This window comes from Zonotrichia leucophrys, chromosome 7 (genome assembly GCF_028769735.1).
Source record: "Zonotrichia leucophrys gambelii isolate GWCS_2022_RI chromosome 7, RI_Zleu_2.0, whole genome shotgun sequence".
Lineage (NCBI taxonomy): Eukaryota > Metazoa > Chordata > Aves > Passeriformes > Passerellidae > Zonotrichia > Zonotrichia leucophrys.
Window position 1 is genome coordinate 33,085,797 of NC_088177.1, and position 20,009 is coordinate 33,105,805.

Genomic DNA, 20,009 nt, shown 5'->3' on the forward strand with positions numbered 1-20,009 from the left:
GGGAAGCTGCTGCTTTATCTACAAGATAACTCCCTCTTCCCATCCTGGTTTGAGAGGCAATGGATCCATTCTCACTGGGTGGGGTGTGAATTAAGCCCTTATATGTCTGCAGCTTTGAATCACTTAGTTCTTCCGTTCATAATGACTTTTAATTATGGAAGTCATCAAGAAAAGTCACCAGAGGGTTTGGGCCTCGTTGCTGGCTTCCTTTCACAGCTCTGAATAACTTCCCCACAGGAAGGGTGGACTCCTATCATGTGAGGTTCACAGCTGACAGCTCTTCCAGTAAAGCATCCAAAGTGTAACCCACAAGAGTGAAAAGTAAAGGAGAAACCACCCTTTGATTTCATTGAAACGAAGAAGAATGTCAGTCCCTCAGTCAGCCTCCCAAATCACAGCAGCCTCAGCACTGCTGGCTTAGCCTGAGGCAAAGTAAATCTGTTTCTAAAAGCTGAAGGAGACAGGACAGAATTTCCTGTAACCTGCCCCAATCTGATGCTGATTTTATCTAATTTAACTTGGTGAAAATAAGATGTGGTGTTCACTGTTTGCTCTGGACTGAAACTTTTGCCCTCCACACGCGCTGTGCAGTGCTGCAGCAGCGTGTGAGAGGCAGGAAGTGAAACGGGCTGGCGAGGTTGTTTGTGCTCCCTGCTCAGCGCCACTCCGAGCGTGAGGAGCGTATTAATGCTTCACCAAAACCTGAGCTGGGGCAGAAAATCACAGCAGTGGGAGCAACATGAGTAAAAAACCTCCTGCTAAACCCACAGGGAGCTGGGAGCAGAGCGTCACCCTGGTTTTCAGTCTGGCAAGCGGTTTTGGCAACTTATAATCCAAAAGAATTGCAGGCTGCTGTGTTAGCAGGGCTGTTCAAAGCCTTCCTCCCATTTTCTTTCCGCAACTTTCATTATAGCAAAATTTCCAACTGTAGCAGCTTTGTCCAACTAGCAGTTGTGCAGCTTACAATAGGGAACAAAGTCCCCATAGAGTTTTATGCCTGATGTAAACAAGGAAAATGATATACCATCCAAAAGTAATCCCTTTCTAATCAATGTGCCGCAAGCCAAAAAGCAATCAAATAATCCAGACAAGCAAATATTTTGCTCCAGAAGGATCAGAGTCAAGATATATCAATGCTCAGGTATTAACATTAAATCACAGTCACATTATCAGAATGAATAACTCTAAGACTCATTTAAAATGCAGAGTGCAGTACGGTATTTTTCCAGCCAGAGCAATGGGGCAACATGCCAGAGGGAAGATGGAGCTCTTATCATCTCGATGAAAAATGACCCAGAAACGCTGTTTAAAAATCCAGAGTTACCAGGGAAGTGTTTTATACAGAAATGAGTATGGCCAGCTGCTCCTTACCCCAGTAAAATCAGCTCTGTTACAGCAGAGAATACTGGGATCATTTAGGAGGACTTAAATATAGGACAACAATACTGCAGTAAGTGTCAGTGGTCAGAAGGGACCTCCTCTCTCCCAGCAGTGGCCAAGAGGCCCTGCAGCAGCTGATTGCTCTGCTTCATGAAGCCAGAGGACAGAGTGTGGCACTGCCAACACCTCCCATGGCTCCCAGCCTTGGTTCTGTTTATCACTGGAACAGTGGAGCTTTCTTCAGGGGGAGAGGGGGGAGAGCCTTGCACAGGACATGCTGTGGATAAATGGATCTCTTCTCAGGTGGTGGCTGAAGGCAGGCACGTGGTAGTTAAGGAAATATTGAGTATTATTACAGAGAGAGATGGGTTTGGGTTTTTTTTCTGGGATTAGAAACAGGAGATGGTAGGTAATAGCACTGGAAGCTTAACAAATCTCTTTGGTTCCTTCCAGCCTCCTTCCAGCTCCCACTGCCAAGCCCAGTTTGTCTTGGGGTAACAGCTGATGGGCATCTCTGCTCCCCCTCATTTGCTCCCCCATTTGATGCCCCTATAAGCACCAGCTCCCAGAGTCCATCTTTCTTCCCCCACAGTTGCTCTCAGTAGATGACCAGGAATGAAATTACTCCAATTCTTCCATCATCCCTCAGTATCTTGCCAAGATATGCAGTTACTGAGATGCCTTAACTAATACAAAAGAGTCCCAGTCTCCTGTCCAAGATCTGTCTTTATGTCTCAGTTGATTTTCTGGCTAATTCTCTAGATCTTTCTTCACCTAGTTGGATCTTCAGGCTTAGTTATCATCAGGCATTGCAGAAATTGTGACAATAAGTTCCTGAAGTCCCTACAAATAACAAGGAATGTGTGCATGCATGCAACTTGTCAAGTAAATTTTTTACAATGTGAGCATATGTATAGCACAGCCTGGGGGTTTTCTTTTTATTTCTTTACACATATGTGGTATGTCTGTAGCTGAATATGTTAGGTTATGTCAGCATCAAAAAGTGAAATTTATGCTCATAATTTTTGTTGTAGTGTGGTAATAATTGGGTGGTGGTTTTGATTTTTTCCAGGGAGTCTTTTCCAATGATTTTGGTGGCAAACAAAGTTGATCTAATGCACTTACGGAAAATTACAAGAGAACAGGGGAGAGAAATGGCAACAAAACATAACGTAAGTTTGCAGGATTATTTAATGGCTTATTGAAAGTCCTATTACAGGCATTCAGAATCGAAAGCTGTGCTCATTAGGGGCTGCATTAAAGCTTACAATGAAACATTTGTAAATACATCTTTGACTACTACAAAGTAGCAGTTCTGCAGTTTCCTTCCAGTAGGGCCAGTTCATCACTGAAACCAGAACCTCTGCTGTGCACCAGGCTCTAGGAGAGCTGTGGCCATCACTGAGACTTCTGGACAAGGTGTCTGAAAGTGCTGAGAAGTGTTCAGGATGAGAGAAGAAAGTTCACTTCCCTGGAGTGAAAAGGCAGAGTCAGGCATTAGAAGGTATATCCAGGTGCCTGAGCTTGTTAAAGATAATGAAGTTAACAGGGTTGTTAAGCCTATATAAATCTGGCCCACCATCTCAGCTCTGCATTATTCATGCTGTTAGTTTAGCCTGAGAAATTGGTCTTATATGGGTGCAGATCACATGCTGCTCCACTAATCACCTCGAAATGCCAGCAGCCCTGAACACCCAGAGGGAGACAGCAACTCCCTTAGGAGGTGGAACTGAAGGAAAGGGTAAAGGCAAACAAGCCTGAGACCTCTTGGCAGCTTGCTGTGCCTGAAGGACAAGTGTGTGGTGGTTTCTAAGCAAACCTCGATGGGAGTTTGGCAGGGCAGGTTCACTCCCCCTCCCCATGGAATCTGGTTTCTGTCAGAGCCAGGACACCTAAACTGCAGCCCAGCATGTTGTATCCATCTCTATACACACGCCTTGGAAAAGGCCATGCATGAAAATACCTTATCAGAGGCAGTTTTATAAATCTGCCAGTGTGCTGGACAAGCACTCTAGGAGGCCCCATCTGGCTGTCAGACTTTGAAGGGGAAGATCATTTTACACTGAAGGGGAATTGTAGTCATGAAATATTCATGCAGTAGTCCAATAAAATGTGGCAAGCAAGAATTTTTGGCAAGTGCTGGTCTTTCAACAACCTTCGGCTATTTTCATGTCGGTGAGCACAGCTCAGGGGGAGAGAACATCTGACAACATAAAGTCTGGGATTATTCTCCCCCAAACCCAGACCTCAATAGCAGCTGTTTAGCCTGGTGCTTATTCCAGACCTTTTGTAAGCAGTTGCTGACCTTGCTGCAAGCGTGAGGGTGTTGATAGCAGTGTCATGGCAACATTTTGTTTACCTGTATTTCTGTGGTATTAGCAGCCCGTTTCTCCAGCCTTCAGGCTTTTCATTTTGAAACTGGTATTATCACTGATCTCTTTCATGATACACTTCTCTCCTCTAGATTCCTTATATAGAAACCAGTGCCAAGGACCCACCTCTGAACGTGGACAAGGCCTTCCATGATCTCGTGAGGGTTATAAGGTAAGCTGCAAACTCCTCCCTTCCTTGCTGCCCATGGATGGGATGTGCAGGAGTCATGGCTCAGAGAGTCAGGAGCCAGGTTTTCTTGGGGGTGGGATATTTCTGGTGTTTATTAACTTCCTTGTCCTGTATCTGCTTAGGTCTGTTACTAGCACTTAGCTACCCATGCAGGACATCAGTACCATGCCCAGTAAGAAGTAGCTGAAATGAAAATTTTTTGTTCAATGAACAGTGCAAAGCCTACTATAATGATCAGCTCTAAAAGGCTGGCATTGAAAGCTCTGGACCAGTAATTTGGGTTTTCATAGTTTTGTCCTCTCAGGGTCTTGGCTTGCTAGAAGTTAAAAAGGACCAGCAAAAAATTCTACAAAATTCTAATGCTGTAGGCGACTTCTAACATTTTCTGCTCACTAAATGGAAAAAATTAAGCTATTTTGTATGAGAAACTGCATGACCTAATGGCTAAGCCCCAGGTTTCCTCAGACTGCAGAGGTTTGTTCCCAGTTCTGGCATGAGCTGCCTTTGCTCGTTTTGGCAAACGCGCTCTCCGGGCGAACCCTTGCTCCTGCTGCCAGCAGGGAGGGACTGCCTTCCCAGAGCCCGGCTCCCCTGCAGGAAAAGAGCTGCACACACATCCCAGCATCTCGCTGATAACCTCAGTTCTCTCTGAGAAGATTTGTTTTTCTGGCACTAGTTGTCTGCCAGATTTTCTGGGCCCTCATTCTTCATGTTTTGGGAGGGCGCTGAGCTGAAATCGTGCTCCTCCCTGCCGCGCAGTCAAAGTGCCTCGCCCGGCAATTAAACCACAAGGCATTTATTCACAGCATATCTGTACTTGTGAATATCCTAGCAGAGCCTCAAGCCAGCCTCCATCAAAACCAGATGGTACTGCCCACTCTTCCCACATGTCTCAAAAGCAGAGGGCAGAAAGTCTTTGGAGAATTGAGTTGGAAGTGTCCCAAGCTCTTTCCCAACTGTTCTCTAACTCGGTATTAGTTGGCTGGATATTACTTTTGTGTTGCAGCAAGCTCTTACCACCATCTACTCTGCTCTGCAGGAAAGGAAAACAGCCAAAATAAGATGGAAAGGCTTTGTTTGCTTTCTCCACGTAACACAGCTCCAAGCAGGCTGAAAGGAGTATTGTAATGAGGCATTACTAATTTCAAGCCCTGAAAATGCACTCCATAACCTCAAAAATAAGTGGTACACCTCAGTTTCCTGAGTAGCTAATGTCAGTCCTTGCCAGCCTGTGATGTCAAGGGCACCAGCAATGTTCACAAGAGCTGGAACTCAGGTTAAGTCAGAGAGCAGGAAGATGCTGTGTGATCTGGCTGGACATTGGCCACAAAGCAGCTTTGCTTGGTTTTTGGACGTTACAAATTGTCCACAGTCATGGGTAGCATCACCCATCAAGTATTGTTTTTCTGGTTTTCAAGTAAGCTTTTTCAAATAAAATGTAAATTTCAGCTCCCTGATAACTGTCATTGACGGAGTGCTTTGCAAATGAAGGGCTTCCTCAGAGCCCTTGTGAGCTCTCGGGGTGAGGATGCTTGTTCAGGGTTGCACTGTTGGTGCGCCTTGCACTTGGCTGATTCCCAGTTTATTTAGCTTCATGCAAGAAGCTGTTTTCTGGAAGTAATCCAGAAAGGAGTGGGGTGATTGAGTCCACTCAAGAGATGTTTTAAATTTCCTGATACCCCTTTTATGCTGCAGCCATGCACACACAGGAACTGTCACAGCAGAAGCCTTGAGCAGGCCCAGGGTGTGGTTTCTGGATCTCTAAAACAGATCCAGAAGAGTATGAACAGCTTGCAGTCACTTAGGGTTTATCCAGATTTAAAGAATTTTCTGAATTGCGTCTTTGTAGTTTTGAGCTTTAAAGTTTTATGGTTTTCATACCTGCAGCCTTCATATTCACTGAGAAGAAGTCTTAATAGTCAGGGCTGAGTTTTTCACGTGGTTGCAAGAATTTGGAAGCTGAGGCTGTAAGAGAAACATCAGCTAAAGTCACAGTGATTTATACCCCAGTAATGTCTCATCCTGGTCTGGATTACTTGCTTTAATGCCTGGTATATTACATGACAAAGAGGCTGCTTTTGAACTGTTCAGACTCTCAGGTTTGAATCTGTGGAAGCTGCTGGTGTCTGTATGTTTTATCTTGCACTGAAATCTACATCTACAGGCTGCCTGTCAGGTGTTTGAGTTACAGAGCCTTCGTTGGATTTGCACTGCTGGGCTGGCAGAGTAGCTGCTGCAGCTGGGTGCAGCTGCAAACAGGCATTTGGGCAGTGCCTCACCTTCCTGGACAGGGAGAAGCCCTGAACAGAATGCTTCAGAGGCTGCTCACAGCTCCAGGGCACGCTGCAGGGGGGCTCTCAGCTGTGTGTTCCTGGTGGCTGTGACTTCAGACAGCCAGAGACATCTGTCTGGGGTCAGCTCATTCTCTGTGCACCAGTGCTCTTCACAACATCAGAGGAAGCCAGAGCCCCTTCAGCAGCAAACGCAGTTCTTGGTTTATTATGTTTTAGCTCCCCTCCATCACCAAGCCTGCATCAGTGCAGCTGGCTAAGGGCAATGCCAGCTGAAAGGCAGAAGAGTGTATTTCTCAGTGCTCTCTGTATCTCTCATCTGCTTCCCTACGGAGTGTCAGCAGTGTAATGGATGACATTACATCACTTGGAGCATCCCTGTTTCCCAGAGCAGCCCCCATGGCAGGGGAGGAGGCAGCAGTTCACCATGGGCAGCTGGAGGCATAGTGCCCTGGCAGGACATGCATCCCTGCCATTATCCTTAATGGCTTCTTTCCTCCTTCCTGAAGAATACAGGCCAGGCCCAGCAGTGTGGCATGAAAAGCCATGCAGTGCTGGAAGGGTATAGGAGGCATGTATGCAAATATGCACATGCACACCAAGATGCTGCTCTACAGGCTGCCCAGGGCTCTGAATCCAGCCCAGCCGTATGTCTCACCTGCCTGCTTTCTTCTCTGTCTCCCAAAACAGGCAACAGATCCCAGAGAAAAGCCAGAAGAAGAAGAAAAAGACCAAATGGCGAGGGGACAGAGCTACGGGCTCCCACAAACTCCAGTGTGTGATTTTGTGACAGGACACCCTGGGAGTGCCTTGGATGCCTCCCTCCTCCCCTCCTGGCCCCCCAGCAGCCCGGGTGAGGAGCTGCAGCCCGATGCTGATGCCCTCAGGGCCCCGTGGGCTCCCTGTGGCAGCTCAGACCCGGAGCGGGCGCTCAGAGGGGCCGGACCCTGGAGAGGGGCTGCACGCCAGGGCCAGCGTGGGAGCTGTGCCAATGGGAGGCAGCAGGGATCAGCAGGACCTCAACTCTCAAACATCCCCAGCACCTTCCAGGGGCCTCCATGATGTTTATAAAAACAAAACAAAAAAAACAAGGCAGAAGTTAAAAAAAAGTGTTGGTTTTATCTGCAAACATTTCTCTTTGTGACCCATTTCTGAACAGCATTGAATAGCCCCCCTGTTTGGTACAGTTGTCTGTGTATGTGGGGGAAGGGAAAGGGTTTTTCTTTCTCTTAATTTTTTTTTCTCCTCTTCTTCCTTTTTGTTGTTTGCTCAGCAAGTGTTGGGTTGCAAAGAAACAACGGCCAGGCTTAGATTTTTTGCACTGGACTCTCTTGGGCAGCAGTGCCAAAACACAGCTTCATATGAAAGTGCATAGATTTGGAGGAAGAAAATTAATTCCAGCTGCTCTGGGTGCTCCAGACATTGTGTCAGACTCTGGAGGGTTGCCAGCTCACAGACCATAAACTCCAGTTTAGGAAAGGAGGTTTGGGCTTGGATTATACATTTTTTTTCTTACCCTTTGTCAAGAGGTTTTGTTTCTGTTTTGTAACTTTGGACATGTCAAACTTAAGGCATTTTGTTAACCTGAAAGTATTTAAATTAAAGTAATTTACAAATGGAAGGGTATTTCATTTTTGGGGGAGGGGGGTGGAGGGGAAGGGAGAAAGGAAGTAAAATCTGAACTGAATTTGTTATTTGGGTGTTGAATTTCTCCCTCATAAATGCATGTAAAGTGGTGTGATCTAAATCACTCTATTATTCCGTAACCTTTCCCTGCAAAGCCACTCGTGGGTAGATTAATTGTTTTGCTTTTCCCAGGCTCATCTCGCACACACAGGAAACAAAATGTGTTTATGGAGTTTGGCTCAATGTTTCTTCTTCTCCCTCCTTCGCCAAGTTGGTGACTTGAAAGGAAAAGGTGTTTTTAAAATGATTCAAGTGGGATGGGTCTCTTCATAAGCTGACTCTATCTAAAATGTCTCCCTGAAAACAGCAAGGACTAAATATGCCTTATGAAAAGACAAGGCAAAAACCCTGCAAGCATTCAGACTGCCATCTGTAGCACCAGAAATATGGCTGTGCACATCCTGGAGGGGCCACGTGTTCTTTCACACCTTTCCGGGCAGTAAGAGCTGCAGTAGCAAATTTGTCTTTAATGGTATGTCATGTGCTGGATTGAATCCATTCACGTGGTCACCAAATCTGTTTAAAAGTAGCAACTTGCTTTTCATCAGCTTGAATCCTATTCAAATATGCTTTGTGGGCATGATTTAAAATATTGGCAGAGTATGAATGCCCGAGATTTATGTGTCTGAGCACAGAAAATCCTGGTATTGGATATTGAAGACACCCATCCAAGATGATGATCATCACAAACTTAGTTGTCCGTACTTGTCTATTTGCCACCAGATTTCATTTGTCCAGTCTTCGTCACAGCCAGAAGATGGCAAAGGCCTGTGGCTGGCTCAGCAAGCTGCTTGGGGTAATGCTGACTCTGCTGCCTCTGTCCCCTTTGGTGTGGTGACAGATGCTGGGGATGGGTTAAGCAGAGGGATATTGGAAAGAAGTGTCTCTCACAGACTCTTAGGTTGGATGTGGGCCATACACTTCAGTAACGTGCTGTGTCAGCTGAGATGTGGCTCCCGACCATGGCAGCATTTCTCCCAGTGCTGGCTGAACAGAACTGCAGCAACTGAAGCCATCCACTTCAAATTCTGGTCCTTGAGACTTGCCTCTGCCTTCTGGAAGAAGATCTCCCTGTAGGCATTTCATTTGTTCTGCTTTGAAAACCTCCAGTAAATCAGAAATTGTCTGATGATCTTTGCAACCACCCCATTTCACCATCACCCCTGTAACCACTTCCCCACCAGAATCCCTGTCTAGCCTGATTGCTGGCTTAATAGTTTTAATTATACACTACTAATGCTATGGGATCCCACACAGAAGAAGATTATGGCAATTTCAGGGAACTCTTTTAATACCCCCTAGAGCCCTTGCACTTAAAAATAACTTGATTTCTGCTGAAACACCCCATCCTTATTATTTTTATCTAAACCCTTGGGAATGCTTGCCTGAAAACAGCATGTGTGTCTCTTGAGTCACATCTGCTGTGTACTCAGCACTGCATGTGAGAAATTATCTGCTTTTTCTAAAGCTTCTTAATTGTTTCTTCAATTCCTTTAGCAACCAACAGCTATTGCAGAATAATGGAGAGGAGGAGGAGGGGAAAGGAGCAGATTAACAACAGAAAATGTAGTAGTGGCCAGTGGGGAAAGCATGGCTGTTTTCTTGTACATTCATCAGCTTGTTTGTAGCAAGGAGTGTTTTCCAGCAGGGATTGTATCTCTGACAATTCTAGGGTGCTGAAAATAGCAAGGTATACAAAGCCTTCTGCCACCTAACCCCCCCTGTCATATTCAGGGCTGTTGGGAAATAGAGAGCACAGCACCTACAGACCTGGTAGGGAGACACCAGTTGGTGACACAACAACTGTGCTGTGGGTGGCTTCTATTTTCCTATGGAGCATCCAGTGGATAGGGACATTTTTGTTGTGGTCAGGGGCAGTCTGGAGGTAGATCCTGTAAGGGCACACATGGGACTCATTGCCAAAGAGCTGATGGTCCAAGTGACCTAGCATCATCTGATGTTAGACCTGACCTTGCTTTCAACACACAGTTTCAAACAAAATAAAAAGAGAAGTAAAACCTTACAGATTTTTTGGTATTTAATAGCTGAATAACCTCCTTTTTCTATTTTAGACATTGAATAATATTTGTAGAACAACAAACCATTAATTAAGTTTTGGCTTTGCAAAGGTGTCATCACCTCCCTGACCTGGGATCCCATAGCATCTGTACCACTGCCATCAGGTAAATCATGTTGCTGTTTCCTCTCTCAGGTCCTGCCTATAAAGCAGCCACTGGCTCTGTTTTCTTACCAACTTCTGAGGTGCAGGACATTTATTGCACCAAGCCAAGTCACCTGTTTGTCTGTTGACCCCATGTCTCTCAAAAGGGGGTTGGTAAAGAAGAAAAGGAGAAGTACCTGGTTGAAATAGGTACATATTCCTTTGGCATGGGCAGAGTTTAATTGTCCCTCTCTGCCTGCCAACTCTAAATGGCAGAAAAGCCTGATAACAGCCAAACCAAACACCACCACCCCAAAGCTGAGGAGGCCTGCAGGTGGTGGCCACCTACGAACCTGCTGTCTTGGCTGCCTCAGCCAAGGCCAGGGCTGTCACTGGCAAGGCTGCTCTGTGAGATAGCCTGGGTACATATAAATAAACAATGTTCAGATGATGGTGCTCAGCAGCAAAACACTGGAGATGGTGAACAAGAGAAGCAAGTATTTACAAGGGGCTGAAATTGCTTGGTTTGGATCAGATGTTTCAGTTTAACAAGAGGCTATTGCCATTTGTTGCTCGGTTCCTTAATCTGCAATAATTAATTTTGGCTGGCTCTTTTAACCTACAGCTGTACTAGAATTTGCAAATTAGGACAGGCTGAGGGATTTTGACATACATGGTGTGTCTCATCTGGAGAGGAAATGAGCATTATTGGGCACAGAGAGGACAGCATTGTAATGCTGGGTCAGATTTTTTTGTTTAAGCTTGTTACCATCCTCAGGCCAAAATGGACTGCCCAGAGGCTTGTTCAGCTCCAGTGATTTCAAGGGATGCTCCTTAAATGCTGCTGAAGTGCTTGAGAAGAAGGTGATTCCCCTCAAAGCTCTGCTAAGAGTAGAATATAATGGGGAACACAGAAAATACTTTGAGACACAATTCATGGTCTACTCCAGATGTCAGAGTTCAGATATTTGTTAATGAGGAAGAGAAGGCTTGAGAGAAGTTTGGCATTAGTTGTCATAGCCAAGGCCTGTGACAACTGCCACATCAACCTGTGTACCTTGGAATGGACAGAAGAGCTGTCTGGAAATCTGCTTTCTGTGAGCTGGGGTCAGTGGCCAGCCTACTCTATCTGCTGCAGGCTGGGCAGGAAGGAGGAGCTTCAGTGCATTTATTAAGGACTGAATTACAGTGCACAGAATCACAGTGAAAAGGAGAGGAAGGATGCTGTGGCATGGGAAGTGTTGCTGTTCTTGGTCACTGCTCCCTGTGCTGGGAGGTCTCCAGCAGTCACACAGGCTCAATTGAGTGTTCTGCATTTATGTATTTAATGCCATCTGAAGGTGCCTGGGCTATCCAGGGCATTTACCTGTGAGTTTCAGCTGTAACACAAGACCTATGGGAAATCTGGGCCCTTCTGGAGCAGCAGCCACCAGCCAGGCAAGGATTCACCTGAGCACCTCAAATGGCTCCACACGTGTACCTTGGGCAGCCAGAAGGTGCTTTGAGTCAGTGGATATTTCAGGAGTCTGTGGACACCCTAGTACTTCTCCTGCAAAATGATGTTACCTGTGTTTTAGGTGATGATGCATCTGGACAAAGTCTGAAGTAGAAGTCATCAATTTTTTGAAATGTATGAATTGCATTTTGCTGCCTAGGCAATCTCATGAGTATCAGTTGCACAATTAGGCTGTAAATAATTCAATATTTGGCTATCAGAGATTCCATCAATATTATGCAGGCCTTTTGCTTCCTTTTCTCTTGCATGCAAGGGAAAGAAATATTTCATAGATGATCTCACAGATGGTTTCTGGGATGATACAGGACTTGCTTGCAGCAGGAGACCAGGGAGAGAGATGCCTGCATGTGCTGGATCCCATGATGGGGAGGCAGGAGGAGTTACAGCACAGAGGTAGGCTCTGGTCTGAGGGGGTTTCCCACCACTGTGGTAAATCACTGCTGCTTCTCTCCAGCTCCAAGAAGTCACTTATGAGTGGCCAGCAGGTCAGGCAGGTCAAGACTTCCTGAGGCAGAGGAACATGTAGGCACTGTGTCCCTGCTGTGCCAAAGGGAGGGACCAGGGAAGGAAGGCTCACACCCAGCAGTGGGACCTGCCAGGTGGGTGAGTGCAGGGGTTACTGCTGATGACAGGAAGGGGATGTTCAGCAGTGCTGAGTGTGGAGAGACAGCCAAAATCCCCTAATCCTGGCAGTTCTGGGACAGCTTTTTAATTCTTTTGAATTCGGGGATCCCTTTGCCAAATCCTGGGGGATCAGCAACATCATGCCAAGCCAAACACAGCAGTCTGGCTTGCCACAAACATTACTGCTCCTCTGGTTTCCATCCCTCCTGCCAGGTCTCTCTCATGCAGACCAGGAGATGTACAGCATTGTCTGAGAGCTCACACTGGATATTTGGTCAGATCCAGGAGCCCAAGAGAGGGACTCAGGCAACATCCTGGATTTGGTCAATAAGAGAGCAGGAGTAAGAGGTGAAGGAAGGAGCTTTGTGAAACAGGACCCTGTTCTGTAAAGCCAAATCCTCTGCAAATCTGGGCAAGAGACATTGTACAGCTTGTGATTAAGACAATCTCTGCTGAGAAGTCAGCCCAGCTGAACGAGTCACGAGCTGCTCCTGGGCTGCCCCACACAGAGGTGGTTATCATGTGGCTGCTGTGACAGCAGCTCCTCTCACTGCACAAGTCAGGCCCAGCCAGCCCAGACCCACGCAGATACTGGGCATGCCTCTCTGCAGCTCAATAGCCCATGTCCCCACAAAGCAGGGAGCTCTTTTCTGCCAGCTCCATAATAAGAGCTGTGTTTCGAACAACAGTCCCTGGGATGGAGCCGACAGCAAGCAGGAAATTCAAAGTTAAGGCTGATGCTCCGGGCTTTGCTCACACAATTGTTGAGGTCGAACAAAGCACAATGATGTGAGCTGGGGACAGGGTGCTACTCACCCTCCCCTGGGAGCTTCCTGCCTTGCCTCGTCTCATCCCAGTCTCCAAACTTTCATAAAAGCTTGTGCTGGTTTCTGGCATGGAGTTTCCCACAGAGCTGGTCACAAAGATTTGTTCCCATGGTTTCCTTGCTTGGCTTGGTGAAGTCTCTTTGTCTCCCCCAGCACCCTTTGGGCAGCAGGGTAGGAGTGGTGCTGGGGGTGCCTGGGCAGCCTTTGGCAGAAGGTGCTTTGTGGGGAAGAGGAGGTTCTGCAGGAGACAGGGAAAGCAAAGCAGTCACATCATCAACATAAAACACTTAGAGGCAAAGGTGGCACTCAGCTAGGTTTTTGTTGGTTTTACTTTAGCACATAAAAATTGTTCTGGGAAAATTAATGTGACACCTGCTACGATAAAAGAATAGAGAATAGAGAAGTAGAACTAATGAAAGAAGTAGAGAACTAATGATTTTTCACTTCAGGATCTTAAAGCATTCAAGAAACAATCCAACCTCTTGCAGTCAGGACTCTTAGAAGCAGCAGATCCCTTTCCATAGGCTGAGGAAACAAGAGCAGAGATACCTGAAATGTAGACAAAGAACAAGGGCTAGTGAGATGCCCAAACTTCAAATACTGCTGGGACTTGTGACCAGTTTGCTTCAAGCTGTGAAACTATAATTAACATGGACTTAGCTGAAGATAAATATTAAGTGCAAAAAGAAGAGGTCTAAGGCCAGCTATCTCAAGAGCTTCAGCCCCTGATAAAATCTGTAAAGACCTAATAGATATAGGTTGCTTCCATAAGTGGCATTTTCTCAGTATTTTCAAATTATTTTTCCCCCTAAGCAATCTATTTCCTTCCTAATTTAGGATTCATCTTATCACATCATAGAGATAAACTAAGAATGGAAAAGGTCACAAGTTCTACTTTATTTAGGGAAAAAAATACCTTTTGTAAAATGCCTTTGGACTTATTTTTATGACTGCTTTTGTTTTTCTTAGAGAACAAAAGTTTGACTCCTGCTTGTCCCATGGAGCCCTCAATACCAGTGACTGGATCAGGGACGGGCTGCCTGAGGAAATCAAACCTGTGAGCACCACGTGGAAGCTATGTGAGCCCACAGAGAAGTTGCTGGTTTAGGTTTCCAAGGGTTGGAGGCTAGTGCTTAATTTTAAAATGACAGGTCCTGTGGTAATGTTGTCCTAAGACAACAACAAAGAAATGGCACTATCTAATGCCAGTGACTGTTCCTCCCAGCAACCAGAGGGCCACCAGACCTGGCCATGTAAATAATGGCACTGATGTCTGTGTGGAAAAAACTACCTCTGCTTCTTGAGACAGGAGGTAGCACCAGCCTGACCAATGCTCCAGGCTGCTGCCTATTTGTTTATGTTTTATTGCCAACTAATGCCAAACTGCAGGCTTAGTCAGGTCTACCAATACTCCCAGTTTGATTTCCTCTTACTGTGACTAGTATGGGACTTGTAGCACTGAAAAATCCCTGGAAAGTCAGTCTGGGCACAGCACAACATTTTGTGGCTGCCCAGCTGTCTGCAACAGCCTTTTACCACAAGCTCTGAAAAGGTGGGACAGAGCTGCTGCTGCTCCCTGGAGAGAGGTAAGTGCCTTGAATTTGATTGTGTGGGCCTGGGCCTGTGTCTGCTGCATGCCTCTATCATTAAGGGGATCTTAGCATCTCTTTGGGGCCATTTGGCTTTACAAGAAATGAATTATCTGCATTGACCAGCTGAGGGCAGGAACAATTTGTCTATGTTTTCAGGTGGTATCGGAATTAAGTGGTTTATATATAGACTAAACCTCAGGAGAGCATCTGTGATGAGAGATGACCTTACCTTCCAGGTGGACTGGCCTTGTCTCAGCCCAAGCTCTGTCAGTCACCTGCCCTTGCAAAAATGTTCATTAGCAAACACACACACATGGGTGGCATCTGGCATGAGCAGGGAAGTCAATGCAGCCCAGGACCCCTTCATGGGTGTGCAGTGCAGGTGCTGGCACAGGAGTGCTCAGCACCACTGGGAATGCACTGGGATCTTTAGTAAGGGCACATTAAGCTTTTCCAGATCAGTCCTGCCTCCCTCTCTTACCTATTGGTGCAGAAAATAACCCAAAGAGCAACTAAACAGCAGACAAAGAAAGCTTCCCTAACATCTTAGTCTTTGTGTCCCTTGTCAGTGAGGCCTGGGAGTAAAACTGTCCCAGACACAATGGTTAAAAAATGCTGAAAGGAGAGAGTGTAACAGAGAAACTACAGTGTGCACTTGTGCTGGTGGCGGATGTTTTTTATTACTGTTATTGGCTATTCAAACACTTACCCAAAAAAAGAAAAGGAGAAGTGGAGACAGCAGCCTCAAATCAAACAGATTTCAAACACTTCACAAACTTTTTCAAAATATAATAATCTTCCAAGTGCTCTTTAGCCTGTTAGTTAGATTTAAATAATCATGACCTAGTACTTACTAAATAACTGTAATCTTTTGAGAGTTCACATTTATAGTCCAGATCCCTGCAAAACAAAGGGCAGAAAGAAATCCCATTTGGATGTGAATATTTAATGCGGCATTTGGAAAGCTGCTGCACTGACACTAATTTGAGCAGATAATCAAATAAGTATTAAAACAAACAATTATGCAGACATATAATTAGAACAGGAAAAGGTTCTAAGTTAAGCCAATAGAAAATGGTTTATAAAGCCCATTTGATCACAGCCTTTCAAACAGAACTGGAACAAAACACCAAGGCTGTTACTTTATATCATTTGGGATTACAGATCAGTGGAGGTACCAGCAGTATCTGGAATGTAAATACAGGATGGATGCTGGGTCTGTTCCTCAGGGACACATTTCAGAGCCTGCAAATGTTAACTGGAGCCTTTCTGTTATGTCAAACAGGCTTTGGGTCAGGATCCATCACCCTCTGATGAGGGAGCCCCACAATTCCTTTATTTGGCAGCTTGCAGGAGAAGCAGAAGTAAAACATATTGCAAAAGCCAAGCTCCAAGAGGAGTTCTGTTCAATTATGTCTTAACATTAAACTGTAGCTAATGTGCTTTTACCAGATGTCCTGATGAAATACTATTACAAGCTGGTGCATTGCATTAATTAAAGTGAAATTTCATAATGAATTCTTTTTTCAAGGCAGCAGGGATGAATTGATGACCTACATAACCTCCCTTTGCTCTAAAATAGCTTTCCAAACTAATGAAATGAATCCCCCTGGTTGTGGCAGGGGAGCGGAGCAAGCTGTGCTTTGCATCCCAGCTACACACTGCGACAGGAAAAAATCTGGGCACTCTCCACAGAGATTATGGCTTGCCTTTCATTGTGTCTAGCAACAAGAGGGAACTTTCAGAGGCAGGAGGACTCTCCATTAAGGCACCTTGCATAACGGGAGGCTTTTGAAAGCTCCATTAAAATTCTTGGACAGTGCCCTCACAGAGAAGCTGGGGGATAAGCTGGCTGACCCTCTACCTTATAAACTGGCACAAATGCACAGACAGTTAAATGCACATTTGTTCAAGTTTAAGAGGCTTAGGGTATGTCATTAAAATATAATGCACAAGGGACAACAAACATGCCCACAGCTGGCAGGCTCAGACCCGTCTCTGCAGCGAGTGTGTCGGGAGAGGAGCGCGAGGATCAGCATCACACAGCCCGTGTGTGGGGAGGAGGGGGGGCCTCTGTTCCCTGGCATATGTTTTTAAAAGAGAAAATATGCCTGTGAATTCTGATTATGCCTGTGTTAGTACATTTTGATCCATGGTGGTTTGAGATTAAAAGCGATTTATGGTGTTGCTAAGTCTCAGCAGTCTACATTTCACTGAGCCATTGCAGTGCAATCAAAACAGTGCCTCTACCAGTGCTGGATTGTGCCAGTGAGTCCTAATTGCCTGAAAGATAATGGTGTCATTAAAGTCTCTTGCCTCTGTGAGCCTTGTACTCCTCGACAGAAAAGATGCTTTTATTGTTGGTTTCAAAGGAGCCCTCAGTCACTGCTAAAGCACATTGTCCATTCAGAGGTACTGGGAGGCTCCATTCTGTAGCTCCTTTATTTCTCAGCTTCTCCCTTCATAAGCAGTGGGCAGGCAAGAGCAATGGAGAGAAATGCAGAAAAAATATTGACTTTTCAACAAGCAACACAAAATATAAATCAGATATGATTCAGTTAGACATCATAAGGGAAATAAGTGTCTAAGACTGGTTTAGGCTTCTAGCAACAGAAATGGAGAATGCTTATGTATTAGGAGGCACACTCCACAAAAAATGCCAACTTCACCAATAATTTTCAAGTCAGTAATCATTTTGACAGAAAAGCTGTGACCAGCTTCTTTATTCATACAAAAGGCATGTGGCCTCACAATTACACCTTAACTCATGGCCATTCTTCTTTCTGGACAATTTCAATTAAGAAATGACCTCTCCATAAAACATTTAATTCTGCTACAAGATTTATTACTGTCTTCATCTGGCAACATCTTCCTGAAAACCAGGCAGACACTTATGCAGGTAAATTTATCACTTGTCTATTTATGGGTGTGAGTTTTCTTAAACAGAAGAGGGTTTTGCTATTATTATTTGCCTGTACTCTGAATCTTGTTATTTCTTGTGCTTCAAGAATCACCTTTCTGTTTGCTTTGCTCCCGCACTCAGGGAGCCTGTCTTCACTGGGCCAGCAATACCAGACCACACACATATGACAGTGACATGCAGAGGCGCCTATAGCAAGAGTTTTCTGTATTTGTGCCATCCAAAACTGAACAGAGATGTATTTAATCTCTAAGACCACAGCAGTGTCAGGACATGTCGTATCTGCTGAGTACAGCAAGAAGCTTGGTTTGCACAGGGGCTATAGCCCACCCAACCTGCTATCCTCATAAAATCTTTACAGTTAAATATACACTCAGCTACCCTTAAGAGACTTAGGGAAGGCCATTATAACATAATCCAGAGTGCTCACCAGTGCATGCATTACACAAAAACTGCTTGGCATTGCTGCTGCAGGGTACTTTCAAGCAGAGAAGAGCCTCCACAAATCAGCACTCAGATAATTTTCCTTTCATACTTCCCTTCTCCTGGTCAGCTTTTCTCTTAGCTGTTGCTTTTACTCCTCCAGCTGTTACCTTTCCATCTTCTATCCATGTTATCCATCATGGTGAGTATAAGAGCCTTTCTTCATTGCATCACATTTCTGGAGTACTTTGGAGTATTCTGTTGTAGTTTTGCCAGATTCTCCATTTGTTTAAGAGTTACTGGCATTTAATGTTTCTTCCTTGCTGAAGCCTTTTGAATGTTGTATCCAAACTGGAATTCTGCTCAGGGCTGTGCCTGTGAGGTGGCACCAGAGCAGGGGCTTCTTCTGAAGGCAGGAGGGGTCTCAGTCAGCTGGATGAGTTAGAGGGGCCTTTCACATGGAGGGCAGGCAGTAATTACACAGAAGAATTTAACGCTTCTTGCCTGAAATGTAAGTGGCAGAGGGAGATTGTTTAAACCCCAAAACCATATTTGGAGACTCCTCCTCTTCATACAATGCAGCAGCCTGGAAAGGGCCAAAGTAGTCGTTGATAACCACACCAGAAAGCCCAGGGCAGCTCTCCCCAGCCTCTCAAATTCATTTGTGCACACCAGGCCCTGCCAGGGACTTGCTCTGATGCCCAAACCCTGCAAAATGTGAGCTCAGATCTTAATCTAGTGTATTGAAAATAGACAGAGTTTTACTTGTTTTTACAAAGAACCAGAGCACGAACGGCAGTAAACCCATGAGCCTTTTGGCTTAATCCCATTTCAGACACAAAAAAGAAACTCCTGCCTGACAGCCACAGCCTCTCTGGGAAAAGTCAGCTCTTCCTATGTTTCCCTAACTATATTTACTCTGCCATGTGCTGTCATCCTCCAATCCTCCTTGAGTGTCACTTGAAGAAAAAAAATCTGTAGTGAATTATAATGACAATACATTGAAGATGGCTTACAGCAGAGAATGGCACTTCATAGCAGCGACTGTGACAAATCTGGGTTGGGAGAGAACATTGTGCATGTCCCAGAGATTAGAGCTTTTAAAATAAAAACCTCATTCTTGTTCCCTGGGGCTTTTTAATGAATTGCCACATGCAACAATGCCTTAAATGAAGCATTGGTGATTATCCATCTGACTGTGGCTCAGTGACTACAAAATAAAAGAACAGGCAGCACCCTGAAAACTCTAAACCTACTTGAAGAGGTCTACTGATGCTAAGGATAGTCCCATTTAAAAGGCAAAGAAGTAGAGGTCACCAAAGGAGCAAATACCTTTAGAGAGGTGGGATGTCTTACTGTGGTTAACATTTGTCAGCAGGATGAAACTCCCACATCTGAGCCATGGACCAGTTGCAGCACACACAGAATGAGGGTAATAAGTGCCAGTCAGATCCCAGGATGATTCAGACACCTCACTATATGAAAACCATGTTTTACCCTTCTGGCAAGAGCTAGAACAAGGTCAGGAACAGCAGTCCTGCCTGGTGTGACCCAGAGGGTCAGCCTTTATTCCTAACATATGTAACAAAGTAAATTTAAAAGTGGTCCTTGTTGGAACACAAGGGTACAGTCTAGTGAAGGTTACAGGTCTTATATCTAGGACAAAGGATGTCCTGTCCCATCCAGATATCTGCTTAAACACATCAACACTATGGCTTTTCCCTCTTGGACAGAAATGCTGGTCACAGCATTTAACTCTGTGTTTGGCTTAGGGGTGCAAGGGAAGAGTCTAAACTACCACGGCTCCCTCTGCAGTTGCTGGGTGAGATGAGCTCCTCTCTCCCTTGTAACGCAGGCTCTGCTGCAGATCATGCTGCAGGAAAGTCTGCCACTCTCCAGGGAATGTACAGGGGCTCTGGAGACCATAATCCAAAATGCCTCAGCTTGGGCTGTGCAAATACACACCACAGCACCAGGTAGCAGTGGAGACCTCCAGCTCCCTTGTCCATCTTTAACCACTTTTCCAA

General features: G+C 45.4%; 1 protein-coding gene across 7 annotated transcripts in view; it reads left to right on the forward strand.

Annotated features, from left to right (window-relative positions):
- The window catches only part of MRAS (muscle RAS oncogene homolog), a 39,608-nt gene extending 30,559 nt beyond the window's left edge, over positions 1 to 9,049 (forward strand). For all 7 annotated transcript variants that reach the window (XM_064718153.1, XM_064718159.1, XM_064718158.1 and 4 more), the window contains exons 5-7: positions 2,453 to 2,552; positions 3,845 to 3,924; positions 6,924 to 9,049. In XM_064718153.1, the coding sequence (XP_064574223.1) occupies positions 2,453 to 2,552; positions 3,845 to 3,924; positions 6,924 to 7,023 (280 nt within the window). In that variant the 3' untranslated portion in view covers positions 7,024 to 9,049. The remainder of the gene's footprint in view (positions 1 to 2,452; positions 2,553 to 3,844; positions 3,925 to 6,923) is intronic.
- The last annotated feature ends 10,960 nt before the right edge of the window (positions 9,050 to 20,009 follow it).